The sequence below is a fragment of the Myotis yumanensis genome, unplaced genomic scaffold, assembly GCF_028538775.1.
Source record: "Myotis yumanensis isolate MYYU_CA2020_CCGP unplaced genomic scaffold, mMyoYum1.0.hap1 SCAF_4, whole genome shotgun sequence".
Taxonomy (NCBI): domain Eukaryota; kingdom Metazoa; phylum Chordata; class Mammalia; order Chiroptera; family Vespertilionidae; genus Myotis; species Myotis yumanensis.
In genome coordinates this window covers 1,577,442-1,598,953 of record NW_027223755.1, presented here as the reverse complement: position 1 = coordinate 1,598,953, position 21,512 = coordinate 1,577,442, and the positions used below count along the sequence as shown (strand labels likewise).

At 60.1% G+C, this 21,512-nt stretch overlaps 1 protein-coding gene across 2 annotated transcripts in view; it reads right to left on the bottom strand.

The window, feature by feature from the left end:
• Window positions 1–4,028: 4,028 nt before the first annotated feature.
• ARL15 (ARF like GTPase 15) overlaps window positions 4,029–21,512 on the bottom strand; it is a 206,650-nt gene continuing 189,166 nt past the window's right edge. For both annotated transcript variants that reach the window (XM_070411750.1, XM_070411751.1), the window contains one exon: window positions 4,029–5,801. In XM_070411750.1, coding sequence (XP_070267851.1) covers window positions 5,649–5,801 — 153 coding nt within the window. In that variant the 3' untranslated portion in view covers window positions 4,029–5,648. The remainder of the gene's footprint in view (window positions 5,802–21,512) is intronic.

Here is a 21,512-nt window from a genome sequence, read left to right as displayed (position 1 = left end):
GGACGTGCAGACATCTGGGGTCATTGGCCAGAGTGGGTGCAGGGCGAGTTCTCAGGGGTGTCTGAGAGGAGAGCAGTGGGGGGCTATGAGGTGCGTGTGGCGTTTGGTTAAAGCGCTGACTGTCCCAGGAGACCCTGGGCAGTGGCTTTTCCTTCTCCTCTCCTCCCCCTCCCCCTCCCCCCTCTCCGGGCTTTAGCCCCCAGTAACTGGAATCCAACCAACTCCAAGGTGTTCTGAGGTGGGCGAGGGGGCTGGGAAAGGGCTGCCCAGCCTCGGGGAGACCAGCCTTAGGGACAAAGGGCTCTGTGCGCTGGAGCTCTACCCATCGGCTCCCGCACACCAAGCCGCCTCGTACCCGTACCCGCCGGCCACCTCCCTGCTCCCCAAGGCAGACGTGCAGCTGGGCCGCTGGCTGGCGGGGAGCAGACCCACCTTCCGCTCTGGCTCCGGCGTTCTCTCCCATCCTGTGACCTGCCCCTGCTCCCGGCCCAGGCCCAGGCCCCGGCCCACGGGAGGGCACAGGAGTGCGGAGCCGGCGCCCGCACCCGGCAGGCAGCCAGCAGTCAGCACCCCGCTCCGTGGCAGGCACAGGGCTCACACTGCAGAGCGTCGGCCAGCACAGCTGGGGGCCTCCTGCAGGCGCACAGGTGGAGCACACAGGTCCTTGATGCTAACTCACCACCGCTGCGGCCCGCTGCAGCCCTGACTCTTAAAGGCAGGTGGTTAGTGTCGCTGAGGGAGCCTTTTAAACACAGGTTTCTGCCTGGCTGGTGTGGCTCAGTGGTTGAGCATCGACCTAGGAACCAGGAGGTCATGGTTGGATTCCTGGTCAGGGCACATGCCTGGGTTGTGGGCTCCATCCCCAGTGTGGGGCATGGAGGAGGCAGCCGATCCATGATTCTCTTTCATCACTGATGTTTCTCTCTCTTCCTCTCTGACGTCAATAAAAATATATTAAAAAAATAAAACTGAAATACAGATTCTGGGCCTCCCACTCAGACACTGACTTAGCCGATCTCGGACCATGGCCCAGGGATCTGAATGTGGCGGCTGAGCTTGCAGGGACGGGGAGCCCCAGGAGGCCCGGCCTCTGGGGGACACATTTGAGGCTGGAGCCCAGGCTGTCCCCACGAATTGCTGGCCAATGGAAGCCATGGGGCTGGAGGCTGGAGCTCACCCCCCAGGCAGGTGGACTGTGAGGGAGGTGACCTCAGGCTTGTTTGAACCGCCAGCTCTCCTCCTTCCCGCAGCCTGTGAGGCAGCAGGGCCAGGGCCAGGGGACCCGAGGGTCTGGGCAGGGCCAGGGCCAGGGGACCCGAGGGTCTGGGCAGGGCCAGGGCCAGGGGACCCGAGGGTCTGGGCAGGGCCAGGGCCAGGGGACCCGAGGGTCTGGGCAGGGCCAGGGCCAGGGGACCTGAGGGTCTGGGCCGTGTTCATCGTCGCAGTGGCCTGTCCCCAGGCACTGAGCCAGGCTTCCTGCTCGGGGACAGGCTGCCTCTCGGCTCAGCGGTTGAAGGGGCTCTAGCCAGAGCCAGGCTGGTGCCTGTGCAGGGGATGCCGAGTGTCAGGACAGGAGGGAGAGACCTTTGAACAGGAGAGAAGGAAAAAGGGCCCCTCGTTCTTCCGTAGTTTGCAGGTCACTTCCTCCAGTGCAGCCTGAAGGCAGCTCCGTTGTCCAGGTGTCGGCATGTGGACTAGAACAGCGCACGTGTGTGCGTGCATGTGTGTGCGCATGTATGTGCGTGTGTGTGTGTGGTGGGGGTCAGGCCTCAGGCTGGGACTCACCCCCCAGCCTGCACTGTGCCCTGCAGCGGTGACTGCACACCTGGCCCCAGGGGCCCTCCGGTGGGGACCTGAGCAGAGGGACCCAGAGCACAAGCTCAGCCTGGGAACAGAGGGGTGACCTTTCTCAGCCTCACGGAGCAGGTGGAGCGAGAGGAGAACCTGGAGAAAACCCGAGACACGGGGTGCGCTTTCTGCACCCTCCGTCGCCGGGAGGGCGGTGGCAGTGTGCTGGAGACTGCTGGGGGCCCTGCGGACTCCGTGCCTCAGAAAGTCGCTGTGTGGAGTCGGTCAGACGGACGAATCCCCAGGACAGAAGTCAGAATTCCCAGTTCCCAGGGAACAGTGGGAAGCTTCCCATTTTCCATTTAGGTTTCATTCAAAGAGCAGGGGAAAGGGAGGGGGCGGGGCCCACCGAGGCTCTGGGTCTCAGAGGGACCCCTTTCCTGTTCCCAAGTCATGGGGAAGGCTAAAGGGGGAGGGCTAAAGGGGTGGGGTGGGGGGAGGAGCAGGGTGCCAAACCATGGCCTCATCAGTCACATCAGCATCTGAGTTGAAAGCCTTCACCCCTGAGATGCAAATTATGTAACCCCCGGGCTCACGGGGACAGAGCTGTGAGCCAGGAGCCAGGCATTCCCCAGAGGTAGGACGCCTCTCCCGATCTGATCTCCAAGACTGAGCCGGGGAGGGGGGGTGGGGAAGGCGGGGAATCCTGTTCTCCTAAAGCTTCTGCATAACAGACCCCCCTTCCAAGCCAGGAAAACGAGGGACCCCAGGGCCACCCCGCTCCCTCCCATCCCCACCCCCCTCCCGTCTGTGGCACCGTGAGGTCCGGGGTAATGAAACGCACTCCACGGGGACAGAGGCCGAGTTGGGTATTCTGCCCGGACGTTAAAACCCCATCGGCTCTGAAACCTTCCGTCCTGCCCCCCGTGCGTGGAGCCAGGGACGGGAGATGCTGAGGGCGCGACACGGCTCCCGCCCCCGGAACAAACCCAACAGCGGCTGCCCGCCCGGGAGGGACGTGGCCAGTGAGCAGGACGGCTGCACGGGGCCAGGCCGAGCCGGGCGTGCGTTTCTCAGCTTCTATTATGCACTGTTCCTCCTTTTTCTTTCTCTTGCTTCTCCCGTCCTATCTTTTCATTGCTCTCACTCTGTCTTTCACAGCTAGCTCATCCTTCAAGGTGGACCTGCCAATGCGCAGAATTTTCTGAGTCGCTTACAATGTTACCCATTTCCTAAGGGCAGGAAAGGCCTCCCAGCTGCTCTGAGGGGTAACGCCTCACCCACGTCTCCCCTCACGTGGGGGGGGGGGGGAGGTAGGTGGGGGGAGGCTCCAGACACGTGAACTGTGCCCAGGACAAACCACAAACCCATCTTCCTCGCCTGGCGCAGTCCTCGGGCGGCTTCCTAGGAGGCCGGTCCATCGCTGGTACTGACCACGAGCAGAACCTGTCCTGCAGGTTCACACAGGCCCCCAGTGTCAACAGAACCAACTCCCAGCCGAAAGGATGAGTCTGGCACCGGTTCTGCTCAGTGTTTATTTTCATGTGTGCGTGCGTGTGTGTGTGTGTGTGGGGGGGGGGGGGTCACTATAAACCAAGATGACCGAGTCCTGCGGCCTGGTAACCGCAGGCCACAGAGAGGCAGGGCATGGCGTTAGCCAGCAGCCACACTCCCGGCGACAGGGATACACAGTCAGGCTGTGGAAATGAGGTGCCGTTACAAAAGGCACCTGCTTCCGCTGAGAAGGTACAAAACCGGTAACTCCCGTCAACATGACCAGCAGGCAGAGACGGAGTACAGAACAGACTGCGCTACGGAACCACCCACCAGGCCACCTGTGGCTGTGACTGACAGTGGGCACAGGACGCGAGCCCGCCGCCCGCCCCACGCGGGCCCCTCCCCCATTCGGATTTCGGAAACGTGGCACATTCCAGGGTCACGAGGACAGGAAGCTGCTAGACGACGAGGGGCCCTCCTGACAGTTGTAAAGCATCAGGCGTCAGACAGAAACCTGTCAAAGGCAGCTGCTGCGGGCACTGATGGATCGTGCTTCCCGCCGGCGGGCGGGCGGGCGGGCAGACAGTGGCGGCTGCGGAGGCGTGCCGTGAACACACACACGCGCGCACACACACACGCACACACACACACGCACACACGGGAAGCCATCGAGCAGATGGCTGCGGGCAGTCAGCCGCGCCTCCACAGACGACACCCTGCATGGAATGAACTTGCGAGGAGGCGCCGGATCATCATTTATTTGTCACGGAGGATGAGCACACAGGACAGAATCAGGGGGACGGTGCTGTGCTGCTCGCGGCTACAGTGTCAAAACACCCAAGTTGCCGCAGACAAACATGAACATGAATCTTCTGGATCCATTCAATTAAAAAAAAATAAAAAGCTTCAAGATGATGTTTGATGTCTCAAAGGTAATGATTTCATTAAAACCCGCCCACAAGGTGAAACCACAAAAGCTGCGGTTCAACGCCACACCTTCCAGGGCGTGACGGCGCCGTGGCGCCGTGGCAGTGTGGCTGTGACAGCGCGGGCTGCGGTGTTTGGGGCTCAGCCACGGCCCTAAAAACCCCGGACATGCTTCCAGTGCTCAGGGGAGGGGCAGTTTCTGTCACTGGGCCGCTTAGAATCGCAAGTGGTCAAAAATCTACAAAATGTGCCCAAGCGTATTTCAACTACAAACCTTAATAGCTCCGATTACTCCTGGTTTAGAAAAGGCCAAAGGTGCCAAGCTTCAGGAAAACTGTGCATTCATCTCTATGCAACTTCACCATGTCCGGGAAACGAAACAAAACGTTCGTTGCAAAGACTGACTGGGCGCTAGAGCTGTGTACTTGCCGCAGCCCCCGCGTACGGTTAGGGGCACATGGAGACCCCGGAAAATTGAGGTTTACATGGGAAATACCGACACGCCTTTTCACGGAACGGGGACACTGCAGGCCCCACTACACTACGTGAGCGCGTGACGGCTGGATGGACACGTGATTCTCGTCAGTCAAATCCACGCCGCTCACACCATTGTCGGCACAGACAAGCCTGTTGGGTGGCTGTTAAAAATGTTACCTGATATTTTAAAAAATTATTTTTTTCTATTTTAATCAAACACAAGATTTTTAGAAAAAGACCCCGATAGTAAGTTGCAGCTCGGCTTTGTGCAGGACAACCTTTCCGTTAAAAAACTGCTGAGGGCTCGCTGACGCAGGAATCGGACGCGAGCCCTGGGCCTCGGTGTCCTAGAATGCGTCTCGGAACGGGGAGCGGGGACTTCAGACGCAGGGACGGAAACTATGCGTCTTGTCCCTAAATCCTCAGTCGCTTTCCCGCGGCGGACGGTCCATTCTGATGCGGGTTACTTGAAGCTTCTGGTGCTCATTTTCCTCCCATAATCTATCAGGCCAGTATACAAAAAACTAAAAAATAACATAACATAACATAACATACCCCCGAGAGATGGTGAAATGAGACACATACTCTGGGGAGCCCAGTCACAGAACACTGCGCCCCAAACAGGGGGGCGGAGGCAGGGCTCCGAGTCTCCCGGATCCTTCCGGGGACCGTGCCCGCGAGCCCTGTGCTCGGTCACCGCGGCGCAGGCGGGGCGCGTGGGGCAGGAGAGACGCAGCGGAGACGGTTAGTGGTAAACAGAGAACCGAGTCTCTCAGTAGTGTGTACTTGACGTTCATGCCGACGGTCGTCGACGGACGTGCGGAATATTCTCTGGGGTGGAGAGATGAGTCTGAGATAACAGGAAAACAGACGCCGAACTACGAGGACGGCTTACCCCAAACACCGTGAAATGAGAACTAGCACGAGGCACGAGGCCCGGGAACCGCTCCTGGCCAGGCTCACATCCTGGCGGCCTCCTGGTCCTTCTCCTCCAGCAGCTGGATGAGCCGGGAGAAGCTGTCCTTCAGCGCCGCCACGTCGCCCAGCGAGCAGGGCTGCAGGATCCAGCGCTGTCCGCGCGCCAGCGGCTCCAGCTCAAAGTACTTTTTGACCTTGAGGGGGACAGAGAAGACCAGCATGTTGTTAATGACACCAGGACCTTTCTCATACCGACATGCGAAGATTGATCAAGTAGGGGGTTTCAAGGAGAACTTGTCCGAACTGTGATGCCTAGAACTTTCTAGAATCCCATCACAGCTGTCGTTAGAATGCGGGGATGTGTTGGGTGACCCAGGAATGTTTCTTTTTTTCCCTTTTTCTTCATTAAAATACATTTTTATTGATTTCAGAAAGGAAAGGAGAGAGAGAGAGAGGGAGACAGAAACATCAATGATGAGAGAGAATCATGGATTGGCTGCCACCGCATGCCTCTCATTGGGGATCGAGTCCGCAACCCAGGCCTGTGCCCTGACCTGGAGTCGAACCATGACCTCCTGGTTCATTGGTGGACGCTCAACCACTGAGCCACACTGGCCGGGCTGTTTCTTTGGGGCAAATGGCCCGCTTGCCACGCCATCCATACTCTCACTGGGGGTCTAGCGAAGCTGAAGAGAGAACCACAGGCTCGACGGCACGGGGCAAAGTACCCTGCAGAGGCCAGAAAGGACCCCGGCCATGCAGAATGCCCGCAGGGCCGACCTCTCACCTGTCGGCCCGTCACCTCCAGCACCGTCTGCACCCGATCCTCTGCTCAAGACAGTTATTTGGATCAAACACACACAGAACAAAAATACAATTTACTCTCCTCTCACTCCTTCCACATCTGGTATGTGTTTCTGAGACGGGAAAAGTGGCCTCAGGACAGAGGGTGGGAGCCGAGGGCGTGCAGGTGTAGACAAACGTGGACAAATACACCTGCATGCGTGAGGGCTCCCGGCGCCCCCTCCTGGCCCCGGGTGCCACAGAGAACCATCCAGACCTAGACCTGGATGTGGGGGGACGTCGCTCGTAAACGCCGGTTGGATCACTGACCCGTCACGGGTGTTGCTTAGGGTGCCGGCTGGGATACCGAGGAGCAGCGTCCAGGATCACCAACTCCTGGCTTCAAATACATTTCAAATCGTCATGACCGCTAGCGCCGATGGCCTTCCCTCCAAGGGCATGGTGCAGTGCTAAGGCCATGACCCCGACACCCCCACGCTAACCCTCTGTATGCCAGCCAGGGAGGTTTCCATAACACGGCACACCGTCGGGACCACCTCAGCGAGGCACGTTCAACTCTTTCTTGGCCAACACATTTCCTTCCATCCCAGGCGTCATGGGAAACGCCAAGGGCTCCCCTCAGCCCGGAACTTTCTAGAATCCCGCCCACAGCTGTGGGTCTTGACCCAGAACCACAGAGAGTGTCCCACTCGTAACGCCATTCCCAAACGGCTTCCTTTTGCCTCGATCACCGTGAGCACCAGGCCAGTGTCGGCAGCAGAGACGCCGTCCGTGGCGCGGAGATGTGCAGGTTTGCCCGTGAGGAGGAGGTAGAAGCACATGGAGTGTCCTGCCAACCTGGGAACGTACATGAGCGTGCACAGTGCGAGCGCGCCCCCGGGTCCTGCACAGGTGCCTGCGGGTCCTGACTCCTGTCGCCATCACTAAGAAGCGAGGCCTTGGGAGTGGAGGGCTCCTGAGTGGGTCCGAGTTAACGAAAATCTCATTCTCGGCAGAAAGGGGGCCCACGGCCCCAGGAAGACGCCGCCGGGGCTTGTTAGAATCCCATGAGGACGCTCCCTCAGGGAGCGTGTCAGCTCCGTCCTTTTCGTTTCTCTTCTTTGGGGCCCGGGAACCTCCCAGCCAAGAGGATGGGAAACCGCTGTGTGACCCCAGCGCCAGGGCCCGCCGCCCGGAGGACCTGCCCGTCCTGGCCGGGGGTAGCGGGGCGGGGGGGGGGGGGGGGAAGAGGAGCGGGCAGGAGGGGCAGGAGGGACAGGTGCTCAAGGCCACACTCCAGGGAGCTTACAGGCAGAGGTGCTGGCTTCGCCCAGGAGCAGGCTTCAAACGGCACCCACCCCTCCATACAGAGGCGGGAGCCGGGCTGGTGACGCACCCGGTCCCTGACCCGCACGCCTCCATCAGGAGGGGCCGAGGGGACACCCACGATCTGGCCTGGGAAGGAAGTCGCACCTTCGCCACAGGCCTAACCTCACCCCTAACGGACAGCATGTGAGTATTAGCGGTGGGAAGAGGTCTGGTGGCAAGAACTCCCCTGCGATTCATGCAGAAAAGGATAAACACGACCGCGCATGTTCCCGACAAGACCTCCAAAGGGTTCGTTCGAAAACGCACAGACGCAACCTGGTAGCTGTTAACAGCTCATCTGCAAACAACGTGAGATTTACATGATCACAAAATAGGTGACATTTCGCAATTCCGGACACACACACACGCACGTGCACGTGTACACATGCACACACAGATGCGCACATGCACACACATGCACACACACAGACGCACACACCCACCCACGCACGTGCACACATGCACACCCACGCACATGCACACACGTGCACACATGCACACACAGACGCGCGCGCACACCCACCCACGCACGTGCACACATGCACACACAGACGCATGCACACGGTGAGGTTTTAGCTCCCCATGAGGCTGCTCTCGAGGCCACTGAGAACCAGCCTTGCGTGGGGCACACGCAGACCTAAGCCGGCAGCTGTGTCTCAGGAGCCGCTCCTGCTGACCCGGAAACGAAGCTCCCATCCAAGGTGGTCCCCAGGGAAGGGCCTGGGCCAAGCTGACAACCACGCTGGGAGCCCGGCGCCTACTGCCATCTGACCTGCCTTGGGCACTGCTGGTGCCAGGGGTTCCTCACCGCTGTTCACTTAAAACAAGAAGGGCGTGGGGGGCTTTAGGGGCAGGGGAGGGGAGGAGAGGGGGCTTTAGGGACAGGGGAGGGGGAGGAGAGGGGGGAGGAGAGGGGGGCTTTAGGGACAGGGGAGGGGGAGGAGAGGGGGGAGGAGAGGGGGGCTTTAGGGACAGGGGAGGGGGAGGAGAGGGGGGAGGAGAGGGGGGCTTTAGGAACAGGGGAGTGAGGAGGCAGTGAGTGTTGTGTCTGGGAGACCGGCCACACTGGTTGAACCCCATGGTGGGAAGAGGGTCTGGGTGACACAGCTGCCAGGGCTGGGGAAGAGGGTGCTGGGCCCCTGGGAGCCCACGGGTCCGTCGAGGGTGCCGCTGACTGTGCAAGGGGCGGGGTTTGCTCACCTACACCCGCTCAGGAGCCTGGGTGCAAATCCGGTATCAGGGTGTCCCCTGGGGGAGACATTCGCAGGGAAATGCTCATTGTCCACCCTCTCTCCCACCGCTGGCCCAGGGAAGTCCAACCGACAGCCCTGTACTTGGCCTCGAGGGAGTGTTTCGCCACGGACATCTGCACGTGAACAGCTGGGACCTTGTCCTTCCAGGGAGCGGCTGTCTACCTCCCACCGTGCCCCACGGGGCGCGCACGCCTTGAATGCGGGTTGGCAAGGGGCCTCCAGCATGGCAGTCTGACCGGCCCACGCTCAGGGACAGCTCGGCTGGGTGACCTTCCCCTGTCAGAGTGCACAGGCCCAGCGGCAGCTCCAGGCCGGGCCGGAGGCTGAGTGCCCGGGCATTAAGATTCCTCAGCGCATTCCTGGCGGCCACTTCAAAGCGCCAGCGGCCACTCCTTGTCCACGGCCCTGGGATGTGGAAACCCTTGGAAGGTGCTGAGTGTGTCACTGACAAATACAAGACGAGCACGTCCCAGGGATGTGACCACCCGGAGTGGAGCAGGTCCCCCTCCCCAGAGCCCGCCGGCCCTCAACACAAGCCTCCTTTCCTCCTCTCCCCTTCTTGTCTGTGATCATTTCTGTTCCACTCTTTCCAAACAGCAGCATTTGGGGGCCCTGAGCTCTCTGAGGGGTTATACTGGATTCTGTGTCTCCCCGCTGGGGATGACACTCAGTGATGATTTTACTTTATTTCAAGAAATCAGATGCTGTAACGAGGAAGAAACCAACCTCGGCAGCACTTTCCTGGCGATCGGAGGTGGATGCTGAGGACATTCTCCCTGCATGTGTGGGATGGAGGCAGGGCCGGGCCAGACAGGAGAGAGCATTAACGCACGGACGCCCCACACATCAGAGACGACCCGTCGGCTCGTGTGAGACAGGCGCGGCCGGCATATAAAACGGTCTGCCGCCCAGCGAGCGCGCGTTAAGTGGCCGCTTAACTAGATGCACTCACCGTGAAATTGACTCTAGGAGCATTTTTTCAACTTAATACTCATTGATATGCACTGCCCCGCTGGGCGGGCGGGGAGGGTCCCGGCGTCAGAGTGCCCACTGGGGGGGTCGGGACTCTATCTTACGAGGTTACAGGCATCGGGGGCATCACCCACCCACAGCTGTGTCTGCCTGAGGGGCGGCAACGGGTCGCAGCTCGGTCCCCCGCCGCCTGCGCAGCCTGGCCGGCCTGGGCTCTGTGGCCGGGCCTGAGTGTGAGGGCTGCTTCGGTCAGGGACTGCATGTGGGCACCGCGGACAGGACCCCTGCCTCAGCGCCATGCACTCACCCCGAGGCGCTAGCGTCAGCTCACAGGGGACGCCTTCATCACGGCCCACAGTCAGAATTTTCCCAAGAAGCTCCTGTCGATGGTAACACTGGGCTTCGGTCACGCCTTCTCGTTCGCTTTTTCCGTTACACGCGTCTCCGCACCACGCACGCTCTCACACGGGCGGCCGCCCGATGCCTTCCACGCGCCCCGCTCTCCTGGGCAGCACACTCGGGCTCCACACACAGTCTCATCTCACCTTCAGATGATGACCGCTCCTCCCCCCGCATCCCACGGTGTTCCCATGAGTAAGATGGCAAACTGCTTTGCTAGTTCTCACCTGAGGATATTTTTGCATTGATTTTTTCTTTTTTAAGAGAGAGAGTGGAAGGGCGGGGGAGAGACAGAGAGAAGCACCGATGTGAGAGAGACGCATCGATTGGTTGCCTCCCGCGCACCCCAACCAGGGCCGGGGACGGAGCCCGAAACCAAGGAAATCGAACCCGTGACCCTTCAGTCTGCAGGCCACGCTCTATCCACTGAGCAAACCAGCCAGGGCAGTAAGATGGCAATTTCATGCCAGCATTTGAAAATAAAATCATCTAACGCCGGTGCCAGCCCAACGACGGCTTGTGCTAACCATTCACAACCAGGAGGTGAACGCCAGTAAGAGGGTAATATAAACAGCGGCGTGGAATCGGCATTCACCCGTGTTCATTTCAGTAACGAGCTGCCTGGTCTCCATCACACGTGGCGGGAGGGAAATGACCCTGAGCCCTCGGCAGGAGCCCATCCCGAGGGCTCGTCTTCTCGCAGGAAGGAGAGGAGGTGGCAGGAGGTGGTGAGGGACACAGGCACCAGACCAGCTCCGCCTGCTGGACTCCAGCTTCTGCTCAGATAAACTCGCGTAACCGACTCCTTCTGTCATCCTCCCCGGAGGGTATTTTCCCACTGATTTTAGAGAGCGTGGAAGAGAGAGAAAGACAGAGAAACATCGATGTGAGAGAAACACACCGATTGGTTGCCTCCTGCACGCGCCCCGACCAGGGCCCGGGCTGGGGAGGAGCCTGCCACCGAGGTACGTGCCTTTGACCGGAACCGAACCCAGGACCCTTCAGTCTGCAGGCCAACGCTGTATCCACTGAACCAAACAGGCTAGGGCTACCCCTCTCTCTTGCAGCAGTGCACCCCCGCCCCCTCTTAAATTAGGCTACTAAGCCAAGGACTTCCTTGAAAGCACCGGAAGACATAATTTATTAGCTGGGATTGAAGAGAGTTCCCTAAATGAGCAAATTACTCAACAGGCGAGGCCTGGAATGGCCTCCCGCCTACCTGAGTGGTTTCTATCCTTTTATGAAACATTGACTCAGACTCCTGGCGTTCAGGCGCAGGACACCTGTCTTGCTGCGCCCGGGGTCCACAGACCCTCGTGCACAGACAAGCTGAGCGCCGGGAGCAGGGAGCCCCCTGCCCCCCAACAGTCCCCTCCCCACCCTCTGCCAGCTGGGCTTCATTTTAAGAATTTCACACTGAATATAAAGTGCTGTTTTGACCATGTGGCTCCAGAAATGTGAGTTTAGTGTCTATTCAGCTCGTACCCAAGTGACTGACTGACAGGGGAGGGGCTAACCAACCGGACACGGGAGCCTCTGTCCGCAGGTTCCTACGTGTCCCCGTCCCCGAGGAACGGACGGCACCCACACGCGTCCTGAGCAGAAAGCAGCCCCCAGCAGGGCCGCCTCAACCAGCCTGAGTTCCTCGGATGATGGATGAGAACGGCATCTCCCGAGAGGAGCGTGTACGCGTGACACCCCCTCCTGAGGCCTCCTGAGCAGGAGGCGCCCTCAGACTCGGGTAGGCCTGGCACCCAGCTGCCCCCTGCACCAGGCAGGCTCGGGTCCAGGTCAGACAGAGGAGACGCTGAGCTCAAAACAGACACGCCCCCACCCCCCCCCCCCCCGCCCCCCAGCATCTTCACATCCCCCACTGGACACACAGATGCGCTTGAGCAGACTTTGGAGACCATGAAACATGCGTAAAACACGATGCAGCTGCTCCTGCGGGCAGGCTGCCCCCCCCCTCCCCCCGCCCCGGGCGAAGGCTACTCGGTGCAGCGACCTCTGAGGACGGGAGACCAGCTACAGGTCACACGAGTGGAAATGTTCAGTGGGCACGGAGATGAACGACATGGACCATGACTCCGGGGCCTCTTGTTGGTGTTGGATGGTGACCCTCAGGAAAGGGAGGTCACAGAGGTCAGAGCAGGCACCTGTCTGACGCACACGGGGGGGGGGGGGGGCACAGCGGGGGGTGGGGGGGGCAGGCGAGGCCTCTGGGAGCTGCCGTGCTGGCTCCCTTCCCGTCTCCGAAGCACGCGTGAGGCATGTGTCTCTCACTTTTATTGGCTCAACAATGTTTAGCAGATTGTCACACGCACGTCATGGGAGCCCGTCACGATTTTATTCGTTGCTTTTCAAGCCGTTCTTAGTGTGACTTTAATGATTCCAAACAGCACTTTAAACTGTTCAGATGAATCGGAAGTAAGATTCATTCCAAATGGCCGATGGGAAAGAGATTCTTCGAGTCAGGACTTTAGAGCCAGAGGCCCAGTGCAGCCTCTCGTCTACACATAAGGGACCGAGCCCGGGTGGGCGCAATGACCACCCCAGTCAGCATGGGGGGGAGGGGGGAGGGGGGAGGCCCTGGCGTGAACCAGCCTCCGAACACCCAGCCTCACTTTCTTCCTGCCAACGGCCAGCCCCACACTGCCTGTCCCCCCCACCCCCAAGCCGCTCCCCAGCTGCTCCCTAACCCTACCTGCCCGTCCCCACCTCAGCCCCGCCCCCCAAAGGCTGCTCCTTAACCCTACCCGCCCATCCCCACCTCAGCCCCTCCCCAGCTGCTCCCTAACCCTACCTGCCCATCCCCAGCACAGGAGCAGCTCAGATAGTGGTGGCGCCTGGGGGGGGGCAGGGGGGGCGGCTGCGGGTCCCTCCCACAACCACTGTCTGCACTTCCTGGCCCTCCTCTCTCCTGTGCAGTGTCTTTCTGCCAGTTCTACCCAATGCAATGCTGTGGGCGAGCCCCGATGCCTGAGTCCGTGTGCTGAGCTCACGGAGAAGGTGAGCGATCCATTCAACCCAAGAAGCTGCTCCCTAACAGGATGGGACGGATGGGAAGGAATGACCGTCAGGTCCCCAGGGACGCCTCCTCCCACGGCCTTTGATAAAACCCGCTTCCTCTCCAACAACGTGTTCAAGATGGCTAAATTCTTCATCTTCACTGACCCACGTGCCCTAAAAGACGTCAGCGTGTTTCTGGAATATTCTGTTTCCCATGGTGCTTGCTGACGGGAGATCATGCCGTCATGTAGCCGGCGCCCTGGAGGGAAGGGACGCGCTGGACTGGACAAGCCCCCGAGAGCACGGACCACGTGCGCTGTGCACCTGAGCCCACGCCCTGCTCCTGACGCCGAGGATGGACATGGAGCCCCGAGCCTGGGGCTGCAGCTGGAGGCTCAGCATTGAAAGCAGGGGACCCAGAGGCCGCAGGCCGAGGCCCGAGAGGCGGGACGGAGCCCCAGGCAGGACCCCCTGTGCCAGGCCCGGGGCAGAGGCAGCTCAAGTTCAAATGCCGGCTCTGCCGACTACGTGACCCTGGCGTGTCTCCTACCCGCCCTCCCATGAAAGATGGTGGTGGTAGGAGCACGCAGCCCGAGGCTGCCCTGGCAGGACGCCAGCCCACGGTCAGCACAGCCGTGGCCCCTTCCCTTCCCCGCCACTCACCCCAGGGATAACACAGAGAGCGAAGCACTTTCCCACACGGTCCCCACAGCGGCCTCGCAGCACCGACACTCGACGGAGCCGGAAAACAGGACCGACCGGGCCGGGCGACCAGGCCTCCGGCTCCAGCCACACGCGCCCCAGCGGGCGGGACCCGGTCATGGCAGCTTCCAGGGGGGCTCGGGGCTAGGGGCGGGCGCGCCCTGCACACCTGGCCGGGCAGACGCACTCCGCACGGCTCGCTGGCGCGGCTGCCTCACAGACACGCATGGCTGCTGGAGACCAGCCCGCCCTTCGCTGCCCCCAGAGCTCAGTTTTGTCCCTCGGTGTTTGTATTCCCACCCAGAAAGGCAGCGTGGCCCACGCCCGCTCGTTGCTAGGTTACAGAAAACCACAGCTGAGAGCGTTTCGAACGACGTACAGCTGATAAGGAGGGGAATTCACGTTTGTTGAGAGAGAACCGGGCAAAGATGCAGAAAACATGCACCGGGAGGTGAGAGGAGCGAGGAGCGAGGAGCCAACCCTCACAGGCTCCGTACCAGCTGCCCCGGGGGGTGGGGGGGTGGTGAGCCACCGGAACCGGGCACCGCCCGCCAGCCGGCCCTGCCCACAGCTCCCTCCTGCGAACAGTTTGCCAACGGCTCTTACCTCTGGCACAAAGACCAGTTACAAAACGGACCTGCTATTCCCAGCCCAGGCCTTCTAAATAACAAATAAGCAAAAAAGAAAAAAAACTGGTAACCGGATCCCTGTCTCGGTTGAGCAATGAATTTACGCCAAGCTGTGCTCCGCACTATAAACACCCTGGGAGCCGTGAGCCTGGGCGGCAGCCAACCGGGCACTGGGGGAGGGGCAGGGGGTGCAGCCAGGTCTGCGGTCGCTGTCACTCACTGTCACCTGGATGCAGGTAGCGCTGGACGCAGGTCCCTGTGACGGGAATGGCGCCCGTGAGCTGCGTCCAGTGCCTGGCAATAACGGAGCAGGCCTCAGGGAGCCGCGATTGGCAAATAGAGGCTAAAAGTGACTGTCAAAGATGAGGAGCTCAGGAAATTGCACGTCGTGTGCACAGGAGCTGGGCGAAGAACAGGAGCGCCCCTCCGTGTCGATCCACTTCCAGGAATCGGGGCCCGGCTGGCCACCCCTCAGCTCCCAGGGTCCCCACACCCAGGGGGTACGGATGGACTGAAAGGAATTTACAGAAGCAGCAAAACGTAAGGCCACGGCCATCCCAGGGCCGGTGCCGCGGTTTACGGCAGAGAAACATGCAAACCTTTTCTCCGGCACCGGGTGGAGCGTCGCGGCCATGTTCTGGGAGCAAGTTCAGACCCTTTTCCAAAAGCAGCTTCGACCCACCTCTGCGTCACCTTCCCAAGACTCTTCTAAAGGCGGGGCTGCGGGCCTGGGAGGAAGTACCCCGCGAAGAGGTGCTCATAGAACCTGGAATCTAGGAGGGAAAGGACGGAGGCTGGAGGAGGGGAGAGTGTGCGCGCTTCCTCCGGACCCCGCAGGAGGGAAAGAAGAGGAAATGACCAGACCTGATGGACGACACCTTCCAAGGTTGTCCAAACGGACGCCACGCTAAGGACCTCTGCTACTCAGAGTCCAGAGCCGATGCCCCTCGAAGTGGCCGGGCTCAGCTCTAGAAGGTGATGGAGGCCGAGAGACCATCTGCTCACAATGGCACCTGCAGGCACCCCCGATCTGGCGAGAGGAGCAACGCCCGAAGGTGACACCCAGGCTCAGGGCGCCTGCAGACTGTGAGTGGTGCTGTGGGCACAGCCCCTCGGCTCGCTCAGCCGTTCTGTGGTTCCCGCAGTTTTCCTGGAGAGGACGTCCTGAGATCGATCTCGCTGGGACGCTAATGGACACGGGCCGAGCACAGCTACGGAATGAACGAGCTCTCGGACAGGTGTCTGTGGAAAGGTTGCCTCCGGCCAGGAGGTGCATTGCGCTGACCGATGAAAATGCTCCCTCTAGAGCAGTGGTTCTCAACCTTCTGGCCTTTTAAATACAGTTCCTCGTGTTGTGACCCAACCATAAAATTATTTTCGTTGCTACTTCGTAACTGTCATGTTGCTACTGTTATGAATCGTCATGTAAATATCTGATATGCAGGATGGTCTTAGGTGACCCCTGTGAAAGGGTCGTTCAACCGCCAAAGGGGTCGCGACCCACAGGTTGAGAACCGCTGCCCTAGAGTGTCATCTCACCCTTCACCCGACCTTCAGTTACCGCTACAACAGGGACAGTGAGAGGCGCTGCATGGCCGCGCCACTGCGCCCGGGGGACCCGCCTGTGGGGCGGAGGGGGGCACTGGCCTGGGGGGACCCACCTGCAGGACCCACAAAGACCAACACTCGATTCCCGGAGCTCAAGGCTCCCCATGTCACTCACAAGCAATCTCAAGTACGCAACTGCACACCAACTTGAAAGTGTAATTTTTTATTGTTTAACCGAAATTCCAGGGAGGACAGCAAATAAATGGAGGGAGAAATGGAAGCCCGGCCACAGAGAGCTCTTAAATAAACGCAGCAGCTGCTGGCAGCAGGCGATTTAGCTAAACGGACATGAAACTTTTACTACGTGACACATCCATCTTGCCCCACAGCTCGCAAGAGGCGGTTCCCGAGCGAGGCCTCGGAGGGGAGGGCGGCCTCCCGCCCGGCAGTCAGAGCCCCGCCGGTAAAAGCCGCCCTCCCTCCCCGGCCTGGCCTCCTGCCCAATCGCAGCCCTACTTTCCTATCTGTCCGCTCGGAGAGCCTCTAAATCGCCAATAAAAACGGAGTGTCCGCCGCTCCCAAGGCGCCGCCCAGTGAGGCCCAAGCACAGGGCGCGTCTTTCCCAGGACAGCTGGCCCCTCGGACTTCACGTCGATGGCAGTGGCGGCTGTGATCTGACCCAAAAACACTGACCAGTTATGCAGAGGAGGGCGCTATGGGCGAGCCCAAGGCCTCTCGCAGACGTGGCATTTTCCAGAAACATCCTTGATAAAGACGGGGAATGGCCGCGTCCCCGGGGCAGCGCGTCTCAGGCTCAGGCTCCCACCCCACTGGGCGGAGCAACGTCCGAGGGAAGAGTGAAGCCATTTAGTGAACGAGGTGGAAGGAGCTGTGAAGTCACAGTGGCCCATGGGGTGGCTGGGTTCCTGGGAGACACGCCCATCCAGCCCTGGCTCGGCCGCCGCCCCTGGTCCCGACCGACCTTGGTTTCCCTTCCAGCCTCTCACCCAGAAGCGCCATCTGCTGACGGGCGGGCTGTGCGTGCGAGGGACGGAGGTGGGCAAGGGGCCGCCTCACACAGGTTCAGGTTATGGACGAGGACAACACACACACACACAATCCTATCCAGGTGCCGGTGGACAGAGAGGTCAGAGGCAAGCCAGCCCTCCCCGGGCGCCGGCCCGCGGCTGCACGTGAGGTTCCCACAGGAGACCCACTGTGCCCCGCACACAGTGGGCTCGCAGCGAGTCCTGGAGAGAAGTCCCTTCACAGGGGATGGACTGTTCTCTGGGCTCCTGGGTGAGTTTGGGGGCCAACTGATCATGGGGGGATGGATTCGGCCTGACAGCACATTCCTCCAAAGCAAACGGAAACAGCATGAGCCCTAGACACCCTCACACATGTACCTGCAGTCCCGGAGGAGAGAGAAAGAGCAGACAACAGGAAATCGTGTAAGAGAGAGTAGCCTTAGAAGGAGAAGCGTGCAGAGACCTAAGACAATCATGCTTCTCTTCGTAAACATCCTCACGTCCGGCCCCAGTCCTCAGACGTGATGCAGGTAACATCTAACATTGGGGGAAAGCGACCCGCGCAGGGCTCCCGTGGTTTCACGCATTTATCCCAAATTTCACGATGTCGGTGTGACTCTGCGCACGTCAAGCTGAGGATGGTGCTCAGAGGAAGGTCTGGGCTGGAAAGTGGGGACGCTGTTTGAGAGCCGCGTGGATGGCGGGGGCACCCCGGTCTCGCCTGGAAAACCAGTGCTGGGATCACTCCAGGGTCCAGGCTGCTGGTCAACCTGAGTTCCAACCCTCCAGGTGCTGCCTGTGTGACCTGAACAACCTCTCCATCCTCGCCTGAGGTGTGACACACCTATCTCTCGGGGTGTGGAGTTCACAGACATGTCCACAGAGCCCGTGGGAGCTGCTATCGCTGCTGCTCCTGTTGTTACAAGGAACATGGGATTCGGGAGTTCCTGAGAGCCAGGCTGCCTGGTGTTCCCACTGTCAGCACATCTGCGTTGCATAGGACCAGTGACGGGCAGGTGAGCAGCGATGGGGAAGGTGGGCAGCGATGGGGAAGGTGGGCAGTGATGGGGAAGGTGGGCAGCGATGGGGAAGGTGGGCAGTGATGGACAGGTGGACAGTGATGGACAGGTGGGCAGCGATGGGGAAGGTAGGCAGCGATGGGGAAGGTGGGCAGTGATGGGGAAGGTGGGCAGCGATGGGGAAGGTAGGCAGCGATGGGGAAGGTGGGCAGCGATGGGGAAGGTGGGCAGTGATGGACAGGTGGGCAGTGATGGACGGGTGGGCAGGGATGGGGAAGGTGGGCAGTGATGGAGAAGGTGGGCAGTGATGGACAGGTGGGCAGTGATGGACGGGTGGGCAGTGATGGGGAAGGTGGGCAGTGATAGACAGGTGGACAGTGATGGGGGAGGTGGGCAGCGATGGGGAAGGTGGGCAGTGATGGGGAAGGTGGGCAGTGATAGACAGGTGGACAGTGATGGGGGAGGTGGGCAGTGATGGGGAAGGTGGGCAGTGATGGACAGGTGGGCAGTGATGGACGGGTGGGCAGTGATGGACGGGTGGGCAGTGATGGGGAAGGTGGGCAGTGATAGACAGGTGGACAGTGATGGGGGAGGTGGGCAGCGATGGGGAAGGTGGGCAGTGATGGGGAAGGTGGGCAGTGATAGACAGGTGGACAGTGATGGGGGAGGTGGACAGTGATGGGGAAGGTGGGCAGTGATGGGGAAGGTGGGCAGTGATGGACAGGTGGGCAGTGATGGACGGGTGGGCAGGGATGGGGAAGGTGGGCAGTGATGGACGGGTGAACAGGGATGGGGAAGGTGGGCAGTGATGGGGAAGGTGGGCAGTGATGGGGAAGGTGGGCAGTGATGGACGGGTGGGCAGTGATGGGGAAGGTGGGCAGTGATGGACAGGTGGGCAGTGATGGACGGGTGGGCAGTGATGGGGAAGGTGGGCAGTGATGGACAGGTGGGCAGTGATGGGGAAGGTGGGCAGTGATGGACAGGTGGGCAGTGATGGGGAAGGTGGGCAGTGATGGGGAAGGTGGGCAGTGATGGGGAAGGTGGGCAGTGATGGGGAAGGTGGGCAGTGATGGACAGGTGGGCAGTGATGGACAGGTGGGCAGTGATGGGGAAGGTGGGCAGTGATGGACAGGTGGGCAGTGATGGGGAAGGTGGGCAGTGATGGACAGGTGGGCAGTGATGGACAGGTGGGCAGTGATGGGGAAGGTGGGCAGTGATGGACAGGTGGGCAGTGATGGACAGGTGGGCAGTGATGGGGAAGGTGGGCAGTGATGGACAGGTGGGCAGCGAGGGCCCCAGGGTGGGGTGAGGAACCACTGGGACCAGACTCTGCTTCCTGCCCGGCTGCGCCCAGCACCCTCGCTACCTCTCACTGATTTCACTTTAAAGAGACTGAACTAATCCCCGAGATCGCTAATCAAACTCAAACCAAATAAGGAAAGAACTGTCCCTGTTTTGCAGAGAACCGTGAAACAGGAAGGAATGCAGAAAACACGCTTCTGGAAACAAATCAACAGAAAGAACTCAATCCTCTTTGGGTACAAATATCCCAGAGGGAACCCCGAACCTGAAAGAACTGAGAAACACCCGCTGCATGGTGCCCGGCCAAGAGCCCCTCACCCCGCCCCCACGTCCCCGAGGCTCAACGCCATGGCCTGCACCTCTGGCACAGCGACCGATCGGAAGTAGGCCTTCAGCCCCCACCCACAGATGTCCTCGCTGACAAACTAAGTATCCAGGAGATAAAAAGTTATAGAGGAGTCAATTCAACAGACACACGCGCGCACACACACACACACACACACACACGCTCACACAAATACACACACACGCTTACACAAACACACACATGCTCACACACATGTTCACACACTCACATGCACATGCATACACATGAAAACACAGGTGCACACATAAACACATGCTCATACACACATGCCCACACATGTGCGATCACACACACAAATGCTCACACACGTGCACACACACGTGCACACTCACACGCGCACACACACACACACTTGCACGGCCTGACATGGGCTACAAAAGGGCTCATTTGGCTTTCATCCCATCTACACTGGGTTTTCTCTCCTAGGATAACCTTTCTGTTAGCAGCGGAAACAGCTTCGAATACTTCAGAGCAAAGAGCTGCATGGAAGTGCTAACTAGGCATCAAAACAGCAGTGACAGCCTGGCCGACCTAAGAACCAGGAGGTCACGGTTCGATTCCCAGTCAGGGCACAGGCCCGGGGTGCGGGCTCGGTCCCCAGTGGGGGGCGTGCAGGAGGCAGCCGGTCCATGGTTCTCTCATCTCTGATGTTTCTCTCTCTAAAACAGCAATGACAGTGGCCGTGATGAGGGAGGTGCAAGCAGTGGGCGGGCCCTAGAAGGCACATCCCAGCCAGCACGTCCCAGCCGTGGAGCAGAAAGTGTCACCACCGAGTCAACCCCAGGGCCGTGCGTCAGCGGCGCTCCCGCCCGTGCTGTGAGAGCAGGAAAACGTCGCTCACACGATCAGACCCACGGCACGACGCTGACGGCTCTCTCTTGGCTGCGACGGCAGTTCAACACCCCCCTCAGGTAGTGCGGAGGCCACAAGTACACGGAGTCTCTCACGCGCAGCTCTTTCTATTTTTTCTTTTGTTGTTGTTTTAGTTATAAAATGTGGCCAATCCATCTCTCTCCTTCGTTAACATTGTTTCAAAAAGTCGAAATCTTAACCTGGCTCATCCCACCTGTGACACTCTTCCCGAGGGGCCTCCCCACACCCGCCTGCACATGCTCTATTTATGGTCCAGGAACGAGGAGGTCGGGTCCCAGGCCCGCTCGCATCCCGGCGAGCGAGCGCCACTGCGGGGCCTGCTGCCGCCTCTCGCTCGCCCGGGCCCCGCCAGCTCTGCGTCAGGCTGTGGGGGCATTTTCATACATTCTTCTTCGCGGGGTCTGTGTGCCCATCACCCTGTCGTCTGCCCATGGAGGTGTCCGAGGTTTCCTCTGTCGGGCCCTGCCCACCAAGCCCCTGGGCTCAGCCAGACGATTCCTTGATTGTACATGTTTCTAGAAGACACTTCCCTCAACCACCCAAATTCAGCCTCTTTCAAACACCAAACCGGGCTGATCTCGGAAGAGCTGTGAACGCCCCGCTGTCGTGGGAATGAAAAGGCAGCTGCTCCCCAGGCCGCCTCCCACCCCCCC